At 44.7% G+C, this 22,719-nt stretch overlaps 1 protein-coding gene across 2 annotated transcripts in view; it reads right to left on the bottom strand.

Moving 5' to 3' along the window:
* AOAH (acyloxyacyl hydrolase) overlaps positions 1-22,719 on the bottom strand; it is a 221,324-nt gene that overhangs the window by 162,076 nt on the left and 36,529 nt on the right. For both annotated transcript variants that reach the window (XM_029589499.1, XM_029589500.1), the window contains one exon: positions 20,381-20,480. In XM_029589499.1, the coding sequence (XP_029445359.1) occupies positions 20,381-20,480 (100 nt within the window). The remainder of the gene's footprint in view (positions 1-20,380; positions 20,481-22,719) is intronic.

Consider the following 22,719-nt stretch of genomic DNA (forward strand, 5'->3'; position numbering starts at 1 on the left):
GCTGGCTGAGGTAGGCACGCATGGCCCTCTGCTTCATCCACTACCCCCAGTCGTGTCCCCCCCGCCCCAGCTCAGCAGCCAAGAGGCTCATCATCATCCTGAGGGGGATGGCGGTGGAGCAGAGGGCTCTGCATGCCTACCAATTCAGGTTACGTAGGCAAACACCTACACTTCCTGAATGTAATCTACTTTGAAGTGCCTGAAAAGCAGAAGAAAAATAAATAAACAGTGACAGCAAAGGAGGAGCCAGGGCCTCTTCACATTTTATTACCACATCATGCCCTGCTCTAAGCTAAGCACGACTCTCTCATTATGGGCAGATTTACCAAAAGGTTTGCTCCACTTAAAAAAAAAAAAAAAAAAAAAAAAAAAAAGCTCCAGAACTGCTCCGGCGATTTTCTCACTGAAATACCGGGAAATTTTCACTGACAAATAGGGAGTAAGTTTAGTATTGGCATCAAGGTTTCATGGAATTCTGTCCGGTTTAAAGCATTATCTGCAGTACTTACCTTCCCCTGGAACCCACGGGAGAAAGCAGTCAAAACCTTTCCTCTTCGTCTTGATGTTTTTTTTTAACTTCCTTATCACAGGCCACCATGAATGCTCAGGTTGACTAAATAACCAGAAGCTTCTGAATTGTGGAAGGTGAGCAAGCAGCAGTGGTCAGTGCGGGCTTTTGAGATTTCTCTCTATTGAGCTGTTAGAGTAAATGAATTTCCCTCGAGACTGATTGCTCTCCTCTCTTCCATGTTCAAGCCCACTCTTTCCCTTATTTATCAGTTATTTTATGTCCTCGCAGAGGTTCCGTCTCGGAGAAAGTAGCTGGCTAAGCCTGACAAGCACAATGCCAGGCAATTTAACATACTCTGAGTTTTCTAGTCAAACTGCCTGGCTTATTAGAAATCCAGTGAACCTTGGGACTCCTGAAAAAATACAGGCGGCAAGCAGCCAGACAGCAGAGATGTGTCTTATTGGCAGGGCAGAGTTATGCGAACAATCTGCAATTTTGATTCAACAAACCATTTATCAGGCACGAGCATTCCTTCAACAATCTGCTGAATGTCTGCAGAGGAAAGCATCGATTGAGCATTTACAGTGCACCTTTCAGAGCAACCAGTAGACATTCTGAAGTAACAACGAAACCTTGCACAGTACTTATGAGAGACAGCAAAATTTGCTTTCTTTAACTTGCAGCCAGCAGCCCACACTGAAAGCTTCATGGAGGCTTTAAGCAGTAACGACCCCTGGGGCTGGGAAGTTCCAGCTCTGTAATGACCTCAGGGCTGAAGTTTAGACAAACTGGGGCACAGGGCGAAACTAAGGAGCGGGAAGAGTCAGAGATGTGGGAAGGCTGCTTAAGTTGGAGGTGCTCCAGAAAATGTGCTGCCAACAAGTGACTCAAGAACAAATGAAGTGCATGCTAATTATTTAAATAAAAGGAATAATCAGCTTCCAAGCTTGTTCCCCACCACCAACACCCCCCCCCCCATGCAAAAATGTGCATTTACTTTCTGCCAGCCATGTAGGTGTAAGAACATTAATGACACTGGAGCGGGGTAGTGGTGGGGATAAGGTTTGCCTGCCAGCCCTGCCTCATAGGGTCACAATGTTAACCCCCTCCCACACAAAAAAAAAAGTGTCATGGTGGTGAGCACTTGGGCAGTGGCGTGGTTGATGCAGCCTAGTAGGCGAACCTACTAGACCCACTCCAACAGCTGGCTGACACTCTTCTTGCTTGGGATTGAGCTGGACCTTCACCTGTACCGGCTCCGTTCCCCGCAGGCTGAGCCCTTGGGTTCCAGGGGCCGGCAGGACTTAGGTGTGTGTCCCTGAGGGTGGTCAGAGAGAAAATGTCCAGAGGTTGAGGTCAGGGCAGGCAGCAAGCAAGGAGTAGTTGGGGTCCATAGCAGAGGTCAGTACCAGGTGGCAGGTAAAAGAGGGATCCAGGTCTATAGCTGAGGACAGTACCAGGTGGCAGGCAAGAGAGAGGTCCAGGTCTGTAGCTGAGGTCAATACCAGGCAGACAAGAGAAGGACCAAGACAGGGCAAGGCTGGAACAGGAACAAGGCAGACAATATCAGGAACATGGCAAAAACTAAACTAGCAATATGCACTGCAAGGCTACAGGAGGATCTGTTGCTGAGAAGACTGGTTGAGCAGCTGAGGCTTAAATCCCCCGGGCTGGCTGGCATCATCGGGGAGCGCCAGCGTAGAACTCCTGCTACGGGCCTTTAAGAAGTGCTCTACAGCATGCATGCGTGCCTAGGCGGGCCCAGGACAGGATCGGCGTCACAGCATCCCAGACATTTTAGGGTGGTGTGGCGCTTTCCCAGGGCCGGTGGCATTCCATGGTAAGTGCAGTCCGGTCGCGGTGCAGCCCTGCAACTGGCCAAACGTTACAAAAAGGCCATTGCTTCCCTGCCTTCAGGATGCAACAAGCTTGCAAAGACACCAAGACCTCTGCTGCTACCCTGCAACACAACAGCGAGCCTGCCCAGAGCTCCTGGAACCCTCCCTGATCCCCTCCCCAAAGACCTCCCTAATACCCCATGTCCCTATGGGTAACAGAGGTGCTTAACCTCTTGCAGTCTTGCCCAATACTATTAAAATCACACCAGCCCCCTGCCATCTCACACTTTGCCCGCATGCAGGTCAAAAAGTAAAACATGGATGAGCTGGCAACATTTTTACAGCGATGGGAAAGACAGCGGGAGGTAAGCACCCTTCCTCCTGCCAGGGAAGAGGAGAAAGCAGCTCAGTGGGCGGCCTCTTAATGACAGCACAAAATTAGATTATGAATGTCAGGGTAAAGTTGGGAAGATATGCAAAAGTGAGTGTATGCATATAACACCCTCCTCCAGGCCCAAAATGTCAAAAATAATTTTAATAATGCATTTGCTAAATACTGCAGGCACACAGTTAGCATAAAGAAAGCATTCTGCCCATCTCGAGTCAGTTATTGCATACAGAATCTGGCCTTTGAAAGCTAATGGTGCCTGAAGCACTCTTCTGTCCTGCCCCTCCCTTTTAAAGACCCTGCTTAAAATGTTAAAAACTAATTTTACAAATACATATAAAATAACCTAAACCTACAGTTGTCCACTTTTCCACAGATCACGACCGCCCACTTGAGGAAGGGCGATATTTATTCCCTCCCCCTCTTTTGCATCAATTTGCATTTTTTCATATCATGCAACTTGGATCCCATATGTGTTAGGGAGCGCTGGGAGAGCGGTCCCAACTTGTAGAGATAGTGTGCCCTTAGGCCTCGGCACGACCCCAGAGGATTCCAAGGCAGCACCGAGGTAGGCAAGACGTGTCCCAGCGTGGGTGGAGACGGACGGTCCGACCCTCTGCCGGACCTGCATGCTTCTGGAGCCAACACATGGTGTTGGTTATTGAACAGTCCTCCAACCGTTCCCAGCCCTTTCGGACCTGCCACAAGGAATGACAAGAAGCAGCATGCCAGACTACGGACAAGTGCAGACGGAGCCCTTAGAACACAGAAGACTTGGGACAAAGACTGAGGCAAGGACACTGTAGACGAGGACACTGTAGACGAGGCGAGGACACTGTAGACGAGGAACTTGGAGGTACAGACGAAGACTCGTGCAAGGACTTTGAACGAAGGTTTAGAGACACGGTACTGCAGGTAAAGGTATTCAGGAGCAAGATCAAGTACTGGGTTGAGACTGCGACGCAGCGCGCCCTACACAGCCACTACCCATGGGCTGGTCGTGGATCACACTGGAATGGCACAGGTTCAGTCAGAGTCTTTGGCATGGACGGATGCAATACAAGGAACTCCAAAGACTGGGATGGAAGCAAGCAAGGATTCAAAGACAACTCAGTACTGAAGCAGAAGTCTTCCGGAGGCTTGTATTGCACAGGCGAAGATGACCTAGTACCATGAGCGCCCTACACAGCCACTACGCATGGGCTGGTCACGGACCACGACATGGCACGCGGACATCAAGATGAGACATGGACCTCCAACGAAGAACGAAGACCTGACGGAGCGCTGGAAGGCAAGGCTTCCAGGAGCAAGTAACTCCAATGCAAGGCAAAGCAGAACTGAAAGAGAAGTCCTTTTATAGAGCATAAACAGGCAACTCCCTGTGAAGAGTTTAGATGGGCCACACTCGGCTGGCCCTATAACTAAAGAGAAGAGCTGCGGGCTGACTCCTTAGGAAGAAGGGGCGGGGCCCAAACCAGGAAGTCAAGGAGGAAGAAGAGCAGGCCTCAGGTAGGCCCAGATGGCAAAGGAAGGCCTCCAGACAAGACCCCGGCTTCAATGCGGCCTCCAGAGAAAAGCTGAGAGGCCTCCCGTGGCACAGCTACGGGAGGAATCGTAACAATATGGTATTAGGCCTATTGTAAAATGCATGGATGTGGGCTTAGCCCTCAGAAATTTACCATTACAATATAGTAAATTCCCATACCAAAACAGGACTAACTGCCAGCACTCAAACAGTAACAACCCTACCTATAAAAAAGCAACACTGCACAAATTAAACCAGGCCCTAAGACAGCAATACACCTCCTATAAGGAAAACAGACCAAGCCAAGCATGTTTTCTGGTGTAGGGATCTAAAAGCTATCTAGAAAAAAAATAACTGAACAACATGCTAGCAGAATAAATACTTCATCCTGATCAAACATGCAGAACACAGCCAGATCTTCACCAAAAACAAACAAAGAGATCATGAAGTATAAATAGAAAGTGTGCTGACAAAAAATGAACTGGATACTACAAGCTGAACTCTGTATGCAGTGAAACAATGGAAAAATAGAAACATCACTATTCGTCATAAAACAACAAACCATAAAATCAAGAAAAATAAAACATAATAGTAAAATCATACTATTAAAAAGAATATTTGAAAACAGCTGACAAATAGAACATCCAATAATTAAAAACTAATTTCTTAAAATTTCCTAAACACTGACAACATACTTCAAAACAGGATTCATATCAATTAACACCCAATAATTAAAAATAATAATGACTAAAAACAATCCTCCACTCCCCATACCTGGGAACCTTTTTTTCTACAGTCATCCTGAGAATGAAATCCACTTTGAAGTGACTGAAAGGGGGAATATAAAATCAAATAAGTTATCGTGCATTAGTCAGGGATGGAGGGTGTGCACAGTCTTTCTCCTCCCTCTCTCATATAACACACCCGCACTCTCTAACACACATGATCACTCTCACACATAGGCTCAATCAAAGCTGGATTAAGAAGTGGGAATGCTCACACACACACATTGACCCGCACACTCTCATTCACATGCTTGCTGACACACATTCTCACAGTCTCTCATATGCTCTCTTATGCATATGCATGCTGACACACACACACACTTTCATGCTGACTGGCTGACATACTCAGGCTGGGGGGGGGAGGGATGACTTGCTCCAGATGAGGACGATGAAGGATAGGTTGCTCCTGGAGGGGTTGTTTCTAGTGTGCATGAGTATGAGTTGTATGAGAGAGAGGGGGATGAGAGGCATCAGTTGCTCAAGGATGTGTGCATGTTCATTCTTCTGGAATAACTGGGATGGTATAATATTTCCCTTTGGCAGGAGGAAGGGGTAAAGTAAATGCTGGACGGAAGGTGTAGTGGAGGGGAAAGAGGGATGCTGGGCAGAGAAGGTTGGACAGAGGAGAGTCAGGGCTGTTGGAAGGGGCAGACTGTGTCAGTGTGCATACTGAAGGCAGACCCCATCTCTTTCTTCTACTAGCAACCTCGGAGCCAGTCTCATTCCTCTGCTGCCGCTGTCACTTCTGCCTTGTGGCTATCGGGGAGGCGCCGATTGCTGCTACTGGCACTGAAGCCCATTCTGCTGCCTCCTCTGTGCAGGCCCTGTGGTGTTAAACATTTGTGGGCTTCCAGTTCTTCCACACTGATCTCGTATATTGCGAGATCAGCATAGAGAAAGTGCTACTCTTGCACATTCACAAAGATAACATATGCCAATCACTAAAAAGTAATTTCTTTTTTTACCTTTGCTGACTGATCTTGGTTTTCTAATCGGTTGGTCACAGGCTTTTTTTCCACCTTCCCTTTCTTGTTTGTTTGCCAGTTCCTCTTACAGGGTCTTTTTTTTTTCTATTTCTTTTCTCTTCGTCTTCTTCCCTCAAAAACAGTCAGGCTCTCATTCTCACACGCTGTCTCTCTCACACATACACACACTCAGGCTCTCACACTCACATGCTCTCTCTCATACATACATACATTCACACTGGGGCCGTTGCAATACAGTGAGCTCAGTCGAGCGCACTGTTTAACCGGCAGTTGGACGCTAGTTACCTAATCCCCTTATGGTCCCAAAGAAGTCAGTAAGATTAGAAGACAGAATTGTCCTACATGGTTCACATCCTGTCTTCAAGATATGAAGCGTTAAGACTTGAATACTTCAGCAAGCTTGGAGATGGTCTCTGCCTGAATCAAATAAACAGGCATGTAAGAGGCACAGAATGATATAGAAAGCAGGAAATTGTATCAGTGGTAAAAGTATATTATTATTCTCAGATCTCCAAGTCTGGTAATGCCTCTAAAGAGTTATTTATAATTACCAAAAGTATAGGTGGGGACCCAGATTTGAATAAGCTGCCTTCCATCCACCAACTGCAATAACTTTTCCACAATTTTGTGTAACAAGATCTCTTGCATTTGTTCAGAGACATTATTAGATGAAGAGTTTCCTCTAGATAAGAAAGGGTTATGTTAAAGAAAGTCAGATAGCAATCTGGAAATGACTACTGTCTCAGTCACAAAAGTTATAACATGACCTCAGTACGACCTTGGGAGGTATCCAAAATTCTTGCAAAAATGAATCCTTCTTCATGTATGTTTAGAGATCAATCAAAGAGGCCAGAGATACTGGGGATGTGCATTCATTTGGAACAAATGCAAAAAACGCACCAAATGAGACTATTTTTGGTTCATATGAATGGTGCAAACTGAAAACAGACCTCAGATGAATATACATGAAAATTTGTATGTACATTTCATATTTGTTTGCATAAAAAAACCCAAACCCCAGACCTCCAATGGGACCAGGCCTCAGTCTAGTCCCATCCCTGGGGCCTGGTCTGAAGCAAAAAATAGCGGTGTGTGCCCTGGAGGAAGGCACCGAAGTAACATCACTGCAGCATGTTCTCTAGGTAGAGAACATCACTTGTAGTTGCAGGATCAATCAAAGATGATGTCAGAAGGCCTGCTCACGGGCTTAGACCTGGGCCTTGGTAACGGAACCCGGAGCCCTGGCTAGGCCCAGCCCTGGATTTAGTGACTGGGATCCAGCCTTGGCCAGGCCCTGGAGTCAGACACAGACCTAGGCCTAGGCCCTAGACATGGGTCTCAGTGAGACTGGGTCCCATCATCTGGCCCAGGCTTTGGCGACTAGGACCTGCTCTTGAACAGGCCCTGACATAAGAACAAGGCATAGGACTGAGCCTCAGTGACTGGGACCCAACCTCAGCTGGGCCCCAGCATCTGGCTTGGGCCTAGGCAACGGGGCCCACTCTTGGCCGGGCCCCAGTGTCAGGCCTAGGCCTAAGCCCTAGGCCTGGGTCGCAGTGACTGAGATCTGGACTCAGCCAAGCTCTGGCATCTGGCCCAGACCCAGGCTTTGAACCCAGACCTAGACCTTAAGCCTAGACCTTCGCAACCAGGACCTGGCCTCAGGCCTAGGCCCATGCCCAGACCCAGGTCTCAGCCAGGGCCCAGCATTGAGCTTGGATCGAGGCTTTGAGCCTAAGCCTGGGCCTCCATTTTTCTTTAACAGTGGTCACTGGTGTCTTCCCCTATTGATTTCAATGTACCACGAAAAAATGAATGGAATAAAAAAATGAATATTTTTTTTCTTTCCCAATCTAATAAAATGAATTGGGGCAGCCATGAAACAAACAAACAAACTAAATGAATTTTTTGAGGCTGCACATAACCTAAGAGATATTCTGTCTCCCTGGATAAGCCAGATCATTAATTTCTCAATGCCTGAAATTTTTTTTACACTGGTTTCTGAAACAAGCAGCTGTCTGCCTTTTACTAAAGGAAAATAAAAAAGGCATCCCTAGACCCTGAGGTACTAACAATTGCTGTTAGTTTCAAATGTTCCTTTATTGTTCAAAATAATTGAAGCTGCAGTGTTAAACTAACTCCAGAAATATCTTGGGGATCTTAATCTTTAAGACCCTCATCAATCTTGGTTTAGGGCACACCATGGAATGCAAACTCTGTTACTATCTCTTATAAATGAATATATTTTTGCTAGGGATCAGGATACGTCCTCGATGCTGATTATGCTGGATTCCTCTCCAGCATTTGAACTGATAGATTATCAGATACTTCTGAGAAGGCTGGCAAAAGCTGGTCTTCTGGGCATAGTTCTCCTCCTACTTTATAGACTGTGTCCAACAGGTGTTCTCAAGTTCTATGTCCTCAGCCCCTATTATGTGGTATTCCTCATGGTTCACTTTTATCCCCAATATTGTTTAACATCTTCCTTGGTCCATTGGTAAAAATGATCAGGAAATATGGAGAAAATTTTCATATATATGCTGACAACATTGAATTGTACTACTCGCTAGATTTCGATATTAGGGGTTCCTTGGAGAACATCAATATCTGAGAGCAATTTGGCACTGGGCTTTATACAATCACCTAAAACCAGAAAAGTCTGAGGTACTGTTTGTTTGTGGTGTAACCTTACAAACATCAGTGAGCTTGAATTTGTTAAATGGGGTTCCTCTTCCATTATGTAGGGAGAAACAGAATCTGGGTATGTAACTAGCAGATAACTTGAATTTTCAGTGACACATCTCCAAAATCTCAAGAACTGCATTTTGGCAACATAAACTGATTAAAATGCTGAAGCCGTATTTTGAGTCTTCCGAGATGGCTATATTAATTCATGTTCAAATAATGTCACACTTAAGATACTGCAATGCCCTACTTGAGGGGTTGGTCACTAAGACTAAGAAGCCATTGTAATTAGTCCAGAAAGCAGCAACTCACGTACTGGTCAGATCTGATCCTCGAGATCACATTTCTTCCTACCCTGAACATCTTCATTGGCAGCCCATTCCAAATCCAGCTAAATTTAAGATCCTTATGCATAATTTTAAGGTGTTGAATGGGCCCTGGCTATCTTGAAGACTAATGGGCAGCATATGCAGGGCACAGACAGCTGGGTCCCACTTTGTGAAGCACACACACTGCATGCAGCACCTCCCCTTCTTTGAGTCCTTCCAGCTTCTGCCTTGTCCCCCAGCTGAGTGGGGGGACAAGGCATTTAGAACCCACCAATCTGGCCTTGTCTGTGCAATGTCTGATTTTGGCTTTGGGTCACATCTCTAACTGTCAGACTACCCAACCCCAGCCCAGCATCTCCAATCACTTTCTACCCCTTCCCAGTCCAGCATCTCCCATCAATCTCTTCCCCACCCCAGCCTCTCCCAACTCTCTCCTTACTCTCTCCCCCAGCCTAGCCAAGCATCTTCCATCATTCTCTTTTCCATTCTCTTGCCTCTCTCCTCTACAACACCCTGCCCCAGCATCTTCCCATGGCCCCATCCCAGGTTCTCCTCCTTCACCTAGTTTGGATCAGTTGATCCACGAAGACCCTGAGACTTTGGGTGAAAGGGATGGGGTCCAAATGGTGTGCTTGCAGAAAAGCTGCAGGGTGATTGTAAAAAAGCAAAAAAATAAAAATAAGCAAGGGGCCTATTTGTGTGCTGGCCTGTGCTCAGACACTGAAGCAGCCCCCTTCCCCCTCTTGTCACACAGGCTTCCTGTTACCTAGGAAACCCATGCAATGGGCAAGGTTCGCTGACGGTCCCGAGGGCACGCTAGCTCACATATAGGCCCCCCCCCCACTTGCTTTCTAGTTTTTTTCACTTCTTCGGCCACACCGTGCCCTTTCTGCAAGTGCACCATTTGATCCTCACCCCTTCTCCCCATAGTCCCGGCACTGTCATGGAGAAAAAGGAGATGGTAACTGGGTGGCAAAGGGTAGCAAATTCTTTTTTTTTTTTTGGTAGAGGGAGGCATTTGCCACCCCTTGCACCCCTGTGGCGATGCCACCAGTGTGAGGTGTGATAATATTGCTTCAGCTTGCGCCCCTCCTTACCTAATTCACCCACACCCCTTTTGCCCCCTTAAATACTAGAGACACCATGGCAGATTTCAGTGAGAGGAAAGTCATGACTATAAGCAAAATAGTATCGAACAAGGGTCAGCAGATAGCTGTACTGTTACATCATAATTGCAAAATTGGTACTCTGCTGCCACTGTCAGATTTAGTTCTGCATGAAAGCTCAAGTATGCCTATCACATATCTGTAAGTCTTTATTAGGATGAATGTTAGCCAGCCTGGACATGACATAACTTAGAGCCACTCCTTCCATGGCTTTTCAGCATTGTAACTTTTCCAGATACCACACTCGTAAGCCTTGAAATGCTCTAAGCCTGACAGATCACCAAAAACAGAGATAAATGGGCACTCAATGTGTCAGAAATATTACACAAAGTACTCAGTATGTGAGAATGATAGGGTACGTTTGAGAAGATCTTCTCAAGTTGCTACATTGGCTCTCCTCTCCATCTGCTTCTGCATACAGTTCAAGCTTCTCTTACTTGCATTCATTCCTCCTTATCTACCTATTCTCTCTCTACACCCTTCCTCATGAACTCCATTTGTTGGACAAGGTGCTCTTACCTGTGCCCTTCTCCACCACTGCTCTCCTGACTCTGTGAGTTCCGCCTTACTACACTGTATGCATAAAACAGATTTCCTGATTCGCTGTGTTATGCTTCTTCTCTTGCTGCATTCAAGTCCAGTCTACAAAAACTCACCTTTTTGAGGATGCTTTTAAATCCTGAACGCTTCTCTACAATAAATACAGTATGCTTCCCAGAGACTCTTGTTTGCCATGTACATTTGTCTTGTCTAGATTGCAAACTCCATGGAGCAGCGACTATCTCCTATGTGCATCTGTACAGCACTGCATGTGTCTAGCGGTGCTTTACAACCATTTAATAAAGGTAGTAGTAAGATCTATTTTGCTTTCTTTATACAAAGTCAGCAGGCACTAGAAGTGAGAACAAACCAAAAGGCAATGAGTTTGGGGAGTGTGCTGTCTTCATGATAAACTGAAAGCATATTAAACCCTGACCCACAGAGAGGAGCGGAAGGATTAACCGTGGCCTCAGAGAACCTGGAGAGTCCAGGTTCCAGGAGTCAGGGTCAAGAGCCACAACAGTGCCAGGAACATCTAGGAGAAGGCCTCGACGAGGTAGGAACTGAGAATGATGATTTCTCTGTTATTTGCTCCATTCCCATTGCAGCACCATCCTTACAAGAAATAAAAAATATTCTGACTTCCATGTAATTATCTATTAATAACCTAAGACTGTTCAAGAGGCATTAACAAAGACAAAGAAAACTGAAGAAAAAGTGGAGAATGTGGAAAAACAGTTAAATATAATGGAAGGGAAAATGAAGGGCTTTGAGAAGGTTCAAATAAATTTGATAAAATCAGAGGGAATACATGAAAATAAACTTGAGTTATTTGAAAACCAGATGAAGAGGGCGAACCTCAGAGTTTTGAATTTCCCAAAAATAAAAATGCTATCAGCATTTGATATGTTTAAGAACTATCTGATAAATATTTTGAAGTACCCGGAGAATGCCATTCCAGCTATTTCCAAAATTTATTATATACTCCAGCAAACTACTTCAGAACAGAATGTGCCAGTACAAGAAGAACAAATGGATATAAATCTGAATCTGACAGACTTTCTAGAGAAATCTCAAGATATGGATATTAGTTTAAGATCTACTCTACTAGTTCAGTTTGTATTTGTTTCAGAAAGAGATGCAGTTTTAAGATCTTACTTTAAACATCAAAAGGCATGGCAAGGTATGGTCACCCAGTACAAGGTTTAAGGTTTAAGATTTATTATCATTTATATACCGTTGTCTCAGCAAGCCTTCACAGCGGTTTACAATACAAATAAATAAACAGTAAGGAAATTACAATGCAATCATAAAAGGTAAAACAGCTAAATTCTAAAAGAAAGAAATTACAAACTCATAGCTGTTTAAAATATAAAATGTGAATAAAAACTATAAGATCAATAAGAACTATATAGTAAAAACAATAAAACTATATACTTTGTAGCCTTGCTTGCGAATTAATAAAAAGCGGCCTGCACTTAATTTTCACTGTATGCTGCATTAAATAACCATGTTTTCAGTTCTGCTTTAAATTTGCTTTTTTCTCGCTGTGTCCTTAATTGAGGTGGTAAAGAGTTCCACATCTTTGAGCCTGCAATGGATAGTGCTCTTTCTCGGATCTGGCTGAGATGTGCTGATTTTATTGTGGGAATTGATAAAAGACCTTTGTCCGCCGATCTCAAATGACGCTGTGGAACATGCAGTCTCAGAGCTGCATTCAACTACAAATATTTCCTGATATAGCAAGTATTACTCAGATAAAGAGGAAAAAATGTATAGCAATGAGGGAGGAGGTAACTACAAGAGGGGCGAAATTCATATTACGTTATCCCTGTAAATGTATGCTTTTTCATAATGATTCTCGATATGCATTTAATGACCCCGAACAAGTACGTCAATATTTAGATACGCATTCTCAGTCCTAATAGATCCTTGCCAAGGAGTTGGATAAGAAAAGTTGGAATCCAGCATGGCTAGAGATTTTATTTTGTTTATTGCCTTTGACACTGCTTGAATTTGATTGGCTCCCCAGTTTACTTAAATAATTATTCAATGTGGTATAGATTAGAATTATAATTATATTTCTTATGGGTTATAAAGGATTATATAGAATATGGCCTTTTAATCATTGTCAATTGGATTGTCTCTTCCTGTATATTTCACATTGTACGATTGTTCTTTAATTTGTTAAAAATATAATAAAAATAAAATAAAAACAAAACAAAAAAAACCCCAACATAGCCATGATAAACGTAACCATCATTGTAGCATAAACCAACAAAAAAGTTTCTGTTTTATAATAAAACACCCATCAGATACTACTGCATCCCAAATAATACTAAGCTCTACGTACAGGTGACACAGCAAATGTAGCTGCGGAGTGTTCCCCAGGGATAAACGTGGCCCTGCTGCCGTACTCTGGTCCAGAAAGAGCCTAACATTGCAAGTAGTCCAATAAAAGGGAAGCAGCAAATATTGTTACCATATAAACCCTCCCTAATCCACCCCACCCTCAAGGAGATTCTATATATTCTTATCTAGGTTAATAGACTAAATTATTTACTATGAGCTATAGTGTTTAAACTTCAAACAGTGCTCCAAACACTATAAATGATTTATTTATATTTATTATTTTATTTTAAATCTTTTCTATACCGTCGTTTGGAGGAGACCGTCACAACGGTTTACATCGAGGCACATAAAATTAATGATACTGTAATTTGCACATTTACAAGAGTGCCATAAGGTTCGGTAACATAGTTAGTGATCAATAATGTTAGATGTAATTAATCATGTCCATGTCTCTATCTCGGTTTTTATTACAGAACTAACTTTAAAATTGTGACTTGTCCTTTAAAGACTACATACTTAGTGAATACAGCAGTGTGTGTGGATGTTATATTGATCGTGCTTTGCCTGTCCCTGGTTTCTATTCTCCCTTCTCTTTCTGAAAAGATTTAAAAGTAAGCTCCAAGCTCACCCAGAAAGACTTTGAATGTAATTATCCCAAATACTAAGATATTTCTTTTTAGCTGTAGGGGAAGTGGCTGCTATAAGGGATTCCATAAGCGCCATATTAAGGAGTGCATTCCGCCACTGCCAGAACGATGGTGACTCTTCCTCTTTCCAGCCCAATAAAATGATTTTTTCCCCTGTAACAGAGCACCCACTCTTCGCACAGCTATGCGGAAGCCCATGCCAAATAATACTGCCTCTACACTTGGGGGTAAACGCACATGAACAATGTTGCCTAAATAACGTAAGATCCTTGCCCAAATGTAGTTATCCTGGGGCATGTCCAAAACATATGTATGAACGATCCTTTCTCACTTGTGCATTTGGGACAGGCTCCCTTTGGAATAAATCCAGCTTTATAAGCCAATATAAGGCGAATGTAAGCCCTATGAATAAACTTGAACTGGATTTCCGTTAAGCCCATGTTGGGTGAAATCTGTCAGATCAGGCGAAAACTAGACAGAAAACCCCTTTGGGACAGTGAGAAATTGGCTCCCTGCTTCCATGTATTTCATAATGGTGACACATAATCATCATTCCCGGCTCGTTTTAGCTCCTTATGAATACGTGCAAGTGAGACATTGGCCCTTTCTGGTTGTATGATTTTCTCTAGTGCCTCAGCTTTGGAGCACTCCAAGCCCTCCCTAGGTAGAGAGGCAACATAATGGCGGAGCTGCAAGTAAAAGAAAAAGTCTGAATCTCGTAAGCCGAATCGTCCTTTGAGTTCAGAGAAGGAGAGTAAAGTTCCATCCTGCTCCAGAACATGGGATAAAATAAGAATGCTTTTGTGTTTCAACTTTAACCCCCCCCTGGGATTGAGTATCTGGTAAAAAATCTAAGTTGCCATGTAATGGCATATAAGAAGAGCAATGAGTAGGAAGCTGTAGACAAGACGTTAAACGTCTCCAAGCCCATCGAAATGGACTAAGCAAAGGGTTCTGCACCCCCCCCCGATTTTCTATTAAAGAGGATCAAGCTGCCTCCCTCCCTGCCCTCCAACATACCCACCCACCTTCCTTCCTTTCCCATCCCTCCCTGATACCTTTTAGACCCTCTGCCCCACTCCCAGCACCTCCAGTGCTTCTCTGACAGAGGCAGCGCTGGAAGCATAAACTTCAACGTGGGGGGGGGGGGGTAGGGGTGGAGATTACAGCCTGAGGGCCTTTGTATTAAGCTTTGGGAAGGAAGGGAGGGGATTGGCCCTCTGAATATTTATTTCTCTTCATAATAATAGTGCTACTTAGCTGGATATTTTTCAAGATATCCAGTTAAGTAGCAAGTTATCTAGCCACACAAGACCGGATAACTTTAGACCTGCTAAGAAGGCTAATCTACCTGGATATACCCAACATTCAACTAGGTTAGCCGGATAACTCAATCCTTCTCAGGAATGTCTCTGAAACACCCCTTTTTTTATCTAGCTAAATTATAGCCAGATAAGTGGCTGAATATGCCATATTTACCGTTTAGATTAATAACTTGTGAGTTATCCATCTAAATGGTGTTTGAACATGGACCCCCTCATTTTTTACAACAGTAAAACACTCTTACATGGGGAAACTGTTGAGTCATTTATGAATACCTAAGGGGTCAGGGGGTTCAACACTTTTCCATCTCTTACCAGAGATTACTCAAACATGCATAAAAATGCAGCCATCTCTCAGTGACTGAGAATTTACTCCTCTCCAGTGTCACTAATTCCAGGTGACGTCCAATCCAAAGCACAACATTCCTAAAGCAAATCAGTTTATTGAACAACAAGAAGTTAAATGGGAAAAAAATGATAGCTCAGGGTGTTCTACCAAACCAAACCGAGAGCTTACACCACCACCTCCACAAGCAGGCTGCAAAGGCCATTCTTGGTTATTTACATTAAGAGGGCATAGTCAAGGTCAATCATGCCAGCTACTGTAGCCAGTCCAGAAGATGCAGGGCTCCCTGAGCATGCTCTCAGGTTTTCAATACACCTTGAAAAATGTCACACTGCTTCTGAAATTAATTCATTAACATATGAAAAAATAACCAGGAACAAAAACAGAGAATTGGGTTGCCTTGTAGAGAAAAGCAATTATGTTTTTTTTTTTTTTTAATTGTATTCACTACCTACACTTGGCTAACCCTGGAAACGAAGGCACGCATAACCTAAATGAATAAATGATGGACTCAAGTGAAAATCAGTAAACAGAGCGGAACGGAACAGATATTTTTAGCAAGGCTTGTTTATATACTTGGCAGATGATTTATCTAACCTCTGGATTCTGCTCGAAGAAAATTAATCAATGGAAGAATACACAGAATAGGAACAGGTAATGAAAGTTCAGGGCACGTCCATCCCCTAACTGCTTGCAAGAGTGTCAGGTACCAGCAGAGCTATCGCACATCAAGTTATATTTACTTCATGTTTGTCAGAGAATACCTCAATTACCACACTTCATGAGCTCTGGCTTTCTAAAGTTGCGCATGATTGGGTAGTATTATCCTTCCTTCCTAAAAATACATCCATCCCTTTTACACCAATCAGGCATTGCCCACCTTTGTTATTCGTATAAGTTAAATACAAGGGAAAATCTCACTTCAAGGCCAAATATGCACAAGTTCCACTCATTGTCCCAGACTATACCAGTGACTCATGGCTCTGTTATTCTCAAGGGACCTTCGTTCGGAACTGATGAAATAAAAGCACAGCGTGTGACTCCTTGACATGACGATACACTTCCTGTTCTGTGTACTTGAATGCATTCAGACATGCAAATACACAAATACACATGACATTAATAGCCCAAAGTTTTTCCTCTTTGCATGTAGTTCACAAGTATTCATGTAAATCAGACATAACCATGGCTTCAGAACAGAAATACCAGTGTAAGTGTCTGTAGTCATACTGCTAAGCAATGCTTGAGCTTTGGAGGACAGATTTGAAACATGACTAGTGCACAATTGTTAAACAATTGCTCTAGTCCACTGGTACTCAGACTGGTCTTTGGGGACCCCACTCAACCATCCAGTCAGAGTTTTTAGATACTCTAATAAATATGCATGAGATATACAGAGCTGCCAAGTTAGCCAGTTCCAGGAGTGAGATTTTAGGCCAGTCCTGGAGTGCTGACAACTCCATTCTGATGCATTATGGGACCTGACACATTGATTTCAATTGTTAGGCCCAGGGACAACAAATCCATACTGCTTTGGGATGTAATTTAAAAACTAGGACTGGCCTAAAATCTCACTACTGGAACTGGGTAACTTGGCAGCTCTGGATATATTTGCATGCACTGCCTCCAATGTATACAAATACATTTCATGCACATTTCATTGGAGATATCTTGAAAACCCGACTGCCTAGGGCAGTGGTGGCGAACCTATGGCACGTATGCCAGAGGGGTTACTCAGAGCCCTCTCTGTGGGCACGTGCGCCATCGCTAGGGTTGCCAACCGTCCGTCCGGGGGAGATGTGACCCGGCAGCAGCAGGAGAGGCTGCAGGGCTGCCAGCAGACGAAGAGCGGAGAGACCCTGTGCACCACTGCCGAAGGCTAGGCCAGAGGCGGCTGATAAGCGGAGGCCAGGGTTATTGGGCCAGTGAGAAGAGGCTCCATGTGAGCTTGTGTGTGTATGAGTGGCAGCTTTGTGTGCCTGTGGTAGAATGGATGCCTGGGTGCAAGAGTGAGAGTTTGTGTGTGTGTGTGTGTGTGGTACAATGGGTGTGTGAGTGGCAGCTTTGTGTGTGTGTGTGGTAGAATGGATGCCTGGGTGCGACTGGCAGCTTTGTGTGTGTGTGTGTGTGGTAGAATGGGAGTAAGAGCATTTGTGTGTGATTGAGAGCTTGCATGTAAGTGAGAGAGCATGTTTGTGATTGAGAGAGAGATTGGTCAGAGGTGATGTGTTTCTGTGAGAGACAGACTGGTCAGGAAGATGATTGGTGTGTGTGTGTGGGAGAGACAGAGACTGGTCAGGGAGGTGACTGTGTGTGTGTGGGAGAGACAGAGACTGGTTAGGGAGATGACTGGTGTGTGTGACAGAGACCGAGACTGGTCAGTGAGGTGACTGGTGTGTGTGTGTGGGAGTGTGTGAGAGACAGAGACCAATGTCTCACACTGGTCGGCAAGGTAACTGGTATGAGTGTGGGAGAGACAGAGACTGGTCAGTGAGGTGACTAGTGTGTGTATGTGTGAGTGTGGGAGAGACAGAGACCGATGTCTCACACTAGTCAGTGAGGTGACTGGTGTGAGTGTGGGAGAGACAGAGACTGGTCAGGGCGGTGACTGGTGTATATGTGTATGTGAGGAAGGGAGACTAGTTAGGGAGGTTACTGGTCTGTGTGAGACAGAGACTGTGTGTGAGTGATTGGTTGTAGGCCCTAAGGCAGAGGACTGTGAGGATAGAACTTCAGCAGCCCTTGATGCTTCTGGTGAGTGCTATTGGCCTGGAAGGGAAAGGAGTAGGAGAGTTGCTGGAGAGGGTAAGTAAAGGTGGCTTTATAAGTTTATTTTTCTTGATTGACTGCCATTTTAATTATTGGGTATTATGTGATGTCTGCAGTTTTGAAATATTTTATTGATATTTGGACAATTTTTAATAATTTTTATGAGTTTTTAATTGTTGGATTTTACTATTTTTTTATTTATTAATTTGATTTTATATACTGACATTCGATAAGGCATATTACATTGGTTTACAGAGTAACTAATGGAATAATATGAAAACGGTGTCTTATTATTCTTTACATAATAACAGACAGGCCGATGCAGGAAAAGTTGCAGGAGAGCAGGCGAGCGCTCTCCCGGTGCGCTCACAGGCCACTCTCCTGTGCGTGTGATTCAGTTAAAAAAAAAAATATTCAAATTAGGGCCCCCAGTAAAAAGAGGCGCTAGGGACACTAGCGCATCCCTAGTACCTCTTTTTTGACAGGAGCAGCGGCTGTCAGTGAGTTTGACAGCCGATGCTCAATTTTGCCAGCGTCGGTTCTCAAATCCGCTGACAGCCACGGGTTTGGAAACCCGGACACCGTCAAAATTGAGCATCCGGGTTTCAACCCATGAGCCACGAGCCGATTTCAAAATTTTTTTTTTACTTTTAATTATTTTTTGCTTTTGGGACTTCCGACTTAATATCGTCATGATATTAAGTCGGAGGGTGTACAGAAAAGCAGTTTTTATTGCTTTTCTGTACACTTCCCCGGCGCTGGCAGAAATTAATGGCGTTAATTTCTGAAAGTAAAATGTGCGGCTTGGCTGCACATTTTACTTACTGAATCATGCAGGAATAACTAATAGGGCCATCAACATGCATTTGCATGTTGCAGGTGCTATTAGTTTCAGGGGGTTGGATGCGCGTTTTCGACACACTATTACTCCTTACTGAATAAGGGGTAAAGCTAGCACATCGGAGCGCATTGTACTGTATCGACGCGCTATTACCCCTTACTGAATAAGGGGTAAAGCTAGCGCACCAGAGCGCACTGTACTGTATCGGCCTGAGAGTAACTTATTTAACAATTTGGAACTCTCGTTTGATATACAAAGAACACATGAGATGATGAGATAGGAGTGTCTTATTCTTCTTTAAAGGGTAACTAACAAACACTTGGCAGTTTAAACACTTGAATAAGGACTCAGTAACTAAAGTTATGTAGAGGACCAGGGAGTGGGGTAGGGAGGAGCAGCTGTTTGGGGGCTTAGCTCGGATGTGCTACATGTGGGCAGTGAGAACCACCTGTCAGGTGTGTCCCATCTGAAAAAAAGGTTGAGAACCACTGGGCTAACTCACTACATGTAAATATTTGTATACCTGCCACAGCCACTTCTCCTCACCTCAGGCACGGCCAAATAAATGCTGGTGAGAAGAAGTGGCTGTGGCAGCTATACAAATATTTACAGGTAGTGAGCCAGGCCAGCTGATCGCAGTTCAAACACCTCTCAGGCCCCTGCCCCTCCCCCCCGAGCAGCATCGTCATTATTGGGAGCCCAGGAAATCCTCGTGCGCGTGCGCAACAGAGAAGCTCATGCTATCTGCTGCATGCACACACTCCAGGAGAACAGAGCAGGAGCAAGAATAGGGGTGCATGGGAAGGAGGAAGGGGGGGATCCACCCCAACCGAGCAGACCCAGCGCGAGGGAAGTCAAGTATAAGACAGAAGCGGTGCACTGAGCCGTCAGAGTCAGGAGGACTGCAAATCCGAGTCATGGAGGATAATTGCAAGCAAGCCGTGCTGCAGTTAAGTCAGCCAGCGGTCATTCCCTGCCTGGAAAAAAAATACACCAGGGGGTTGCAGGACAGAGAACAAGAAAGGCTGGGTCAGCGAGCAGAGGTGGGGAGGGAAAGAGAGCAGCCCTAAGAGGAGAACAGGGCCTCTGATAGCAGGACCTGGGGAAATGGCATGGAGGGACAAAAAGATAGCTGGAGAGGAGAGAGTGAAGAGGGACTGAGTGATTAAGTGGGAGAGTGTAAATTTGTAGATTGGAGGGAGAACATGGACTCAGATTGAGAGGGGAGGATTGAATTGGGAAGACGCATAAAAACGTTCAGATTATAGGTCTTTGAATCTGAGCCCTTTAACTGTCTGACAGGCCTTCAGTGTGTTCTGAATATCTGAAAGAGGAATAAACGCATCTGACCTCCGGAGGATGGTAGGCATGGCAGTACGGCAGGCCTGGCTCCTTTGTGCATAGGTTGAGAGCATGGCACACTACATCTGCATTCACTTTATGGTTAAGCCTGAAGGGAAACAAGACAGAGAAAAAAAAAAAAAAAAGGTAAACATCATGGCACACACAGCAGCACTGCAGTTGGAAGGCTGCTGCATTTATTCTTGGTAAGGTCACTCTTTATTGCTCACACAAGTCTCCTGCTTTGACAAGCTAATCAATCAAGGCATAGAATTTTGGTCCTTTTAGACCAGTTCACTGCGGCCTTTAGGCTCAGCTACATGCAATGAACAAACCACTGCCAATTTAAGATTCTGTACTATAGATAACCTGAACCCAGGCTAAAAATCTCCTGAGTTTTATGCCTTCGATCTGAGCCTGCAGCAGGCGCACTGAGATGGTCGATGCCCAGTGCCTACTTGCGTTTCACTGTCATTCTCACTGCAGTGGTTGGGTTGTGTTGTGACAGACAGTGAAACGTTTTGTGATCTGCTTCACCACAATTTGGACTTGGAGTTCAAAAACAGATGAAGCCACTTGATATGTGAAAAACACGGGGAAAAAAAAAAAAAAGGAGCAGCTGCCCTAGCCCCTCCCCCCAGTTGCATAATGTAAAACTCTTAGTGCAATACCTTTAACAAAAAGGCAGATGCGATATCCGCTAAGCTCCGTTAACAAATGGCATGTTCAAATGATGAAATCCCATGCCATGAGCTAGCTTGACAAAAGATCATGCATTTGACATCAGTAAAAGGGAGCGCTGTAAGTGGTTAAAGCATCCCCGATGAAAATCAATGGCTGGACTTCCGGCATGGCAGCGTGCTGAAGTGCTCGCAGGCAGTTTGAGCTCCTGCAGCACCCCCCCCCCCCCCTCCCCAAAAAAAAAACTGCAAGAAATTCTGCAATTATAATCATCTTAACTAACTTATATCGGTGTGGCCTGCTTTTTGGACGCGGTCTCTGAAGCAAGTTATGAGCAGCGAGCCGGTCAGAGCCACGCGAGGCAAGGCTAAAGCCGGTGATCAAACACGGCGGCGCCGGAAGAGAGACAGAGCGGCGACCCCCCCCCCCCCAAATAATTCCTGACGGTATCGCGCAGCGCACTGCGCAAAGTGTAACGCCAGCTCTGCATGATAGAGTGATTAAAGTTTCAGACTGCGAAGGAGGAAATTAAAGAACGAACTGAGAGCCACACACAGAGGACTGAAATGGCAGAGAATCGCTTTTAACTGGGATTCATGATGGTCGCCGCAGAGCAGTCTGCGTGAGCTCCGGTGATTTTTCCCCTTTGGCCTTGAATAGGCTTTGCTTTTCACTAATGCCGCATAAGGTCTGAAAATGCAGGGCTAAGGTGAGGGCTTAACCCTGCGGTTCACTGTGGCCGTTAAGGCTCAGTTACATGTAATGAACAAAACCGCTGCTTCCTCTGTCTCGGGCCCCATGGATGCTCACGTTCAGCGTGGGAGTCGATCGGGGGTGTTGTCCTTGGGGGAGGAGGCTGGAGAGGAGCTGCTGGCTTCTCCCCTGGGACTTGCCGCCCTCTCTTTCCCCGATCGTTAGGGTTGCACCGGCGAACCTGGCTGCCTCCAGAGATCAGGATGTGGTGTCGGGAGGGTCGTGTGCCAACGATGCTGACGCCCTGCGACCCTATGCAGGAGGAGATGCCGGAGATGGCCCTGGCATGGGTAATGCTGGCTCACCGACGAAGGGAGGGTCTCAGGTCCAAGCTGAATATGTCTCTACCCCGGTTACAAGCCCTTTGAGTAATTTTCCTGTACCTGCCCTGGTAAGACCTAAACTGATTATTCTTGACTCTATCTGGGAGGCTATAGTGAATCTTGGAACTTCCATGACTTTGCAATTGAATCCTGTCATTGACAGAGTTAATACCTTAGAAACAGAGTAATGTCATTGGAAAAATCAGACGTTTCCTTTCAAAAAGACATAGAGGAAGTGAAACAGGATATGCAAAGTTTGAAGCCTACCCAGCACCTGTTGATAAAAGAGAACCAACTGCTTCAGAACAAACTTGAGAATTTGGAAAATGTAATATGTGGGAAAAATCTTCGTTTTATAAATTTTCCTAAACTTCCACACATTTCAGCAAAAGATATGCCTAGGAAATATGTCTTGGAAATCCTCAAGGTTCCTGAAACGGCAGACTCCATTATCAAAATCACACCTACTTATCTCCATTTAAGAAAAAAGAAAATCAAGAAGGTGCTCAGGGTATGGATTCCTTAACATCAAAGTTGAACTCATCCCAGTTGCTGGAAACTTCAGACAGTGCCCTGGTACAAGCTGAGACA

The sequence above is a fragment of the Rhinatrema bivittatum genome, chromosome 2 (assembly GCF_901001135.1).
Source record: "Rhinatrema bivittatum chromosome 2, aRhiBiv1.1, whole genome shotgun sequence".
NCBI lineage: Eukaryota > Metazoa > Chordata > Amphibia > Gymnophiona > Rhinatrematidae > Rhinatrema > Rhinatrema bivittatum.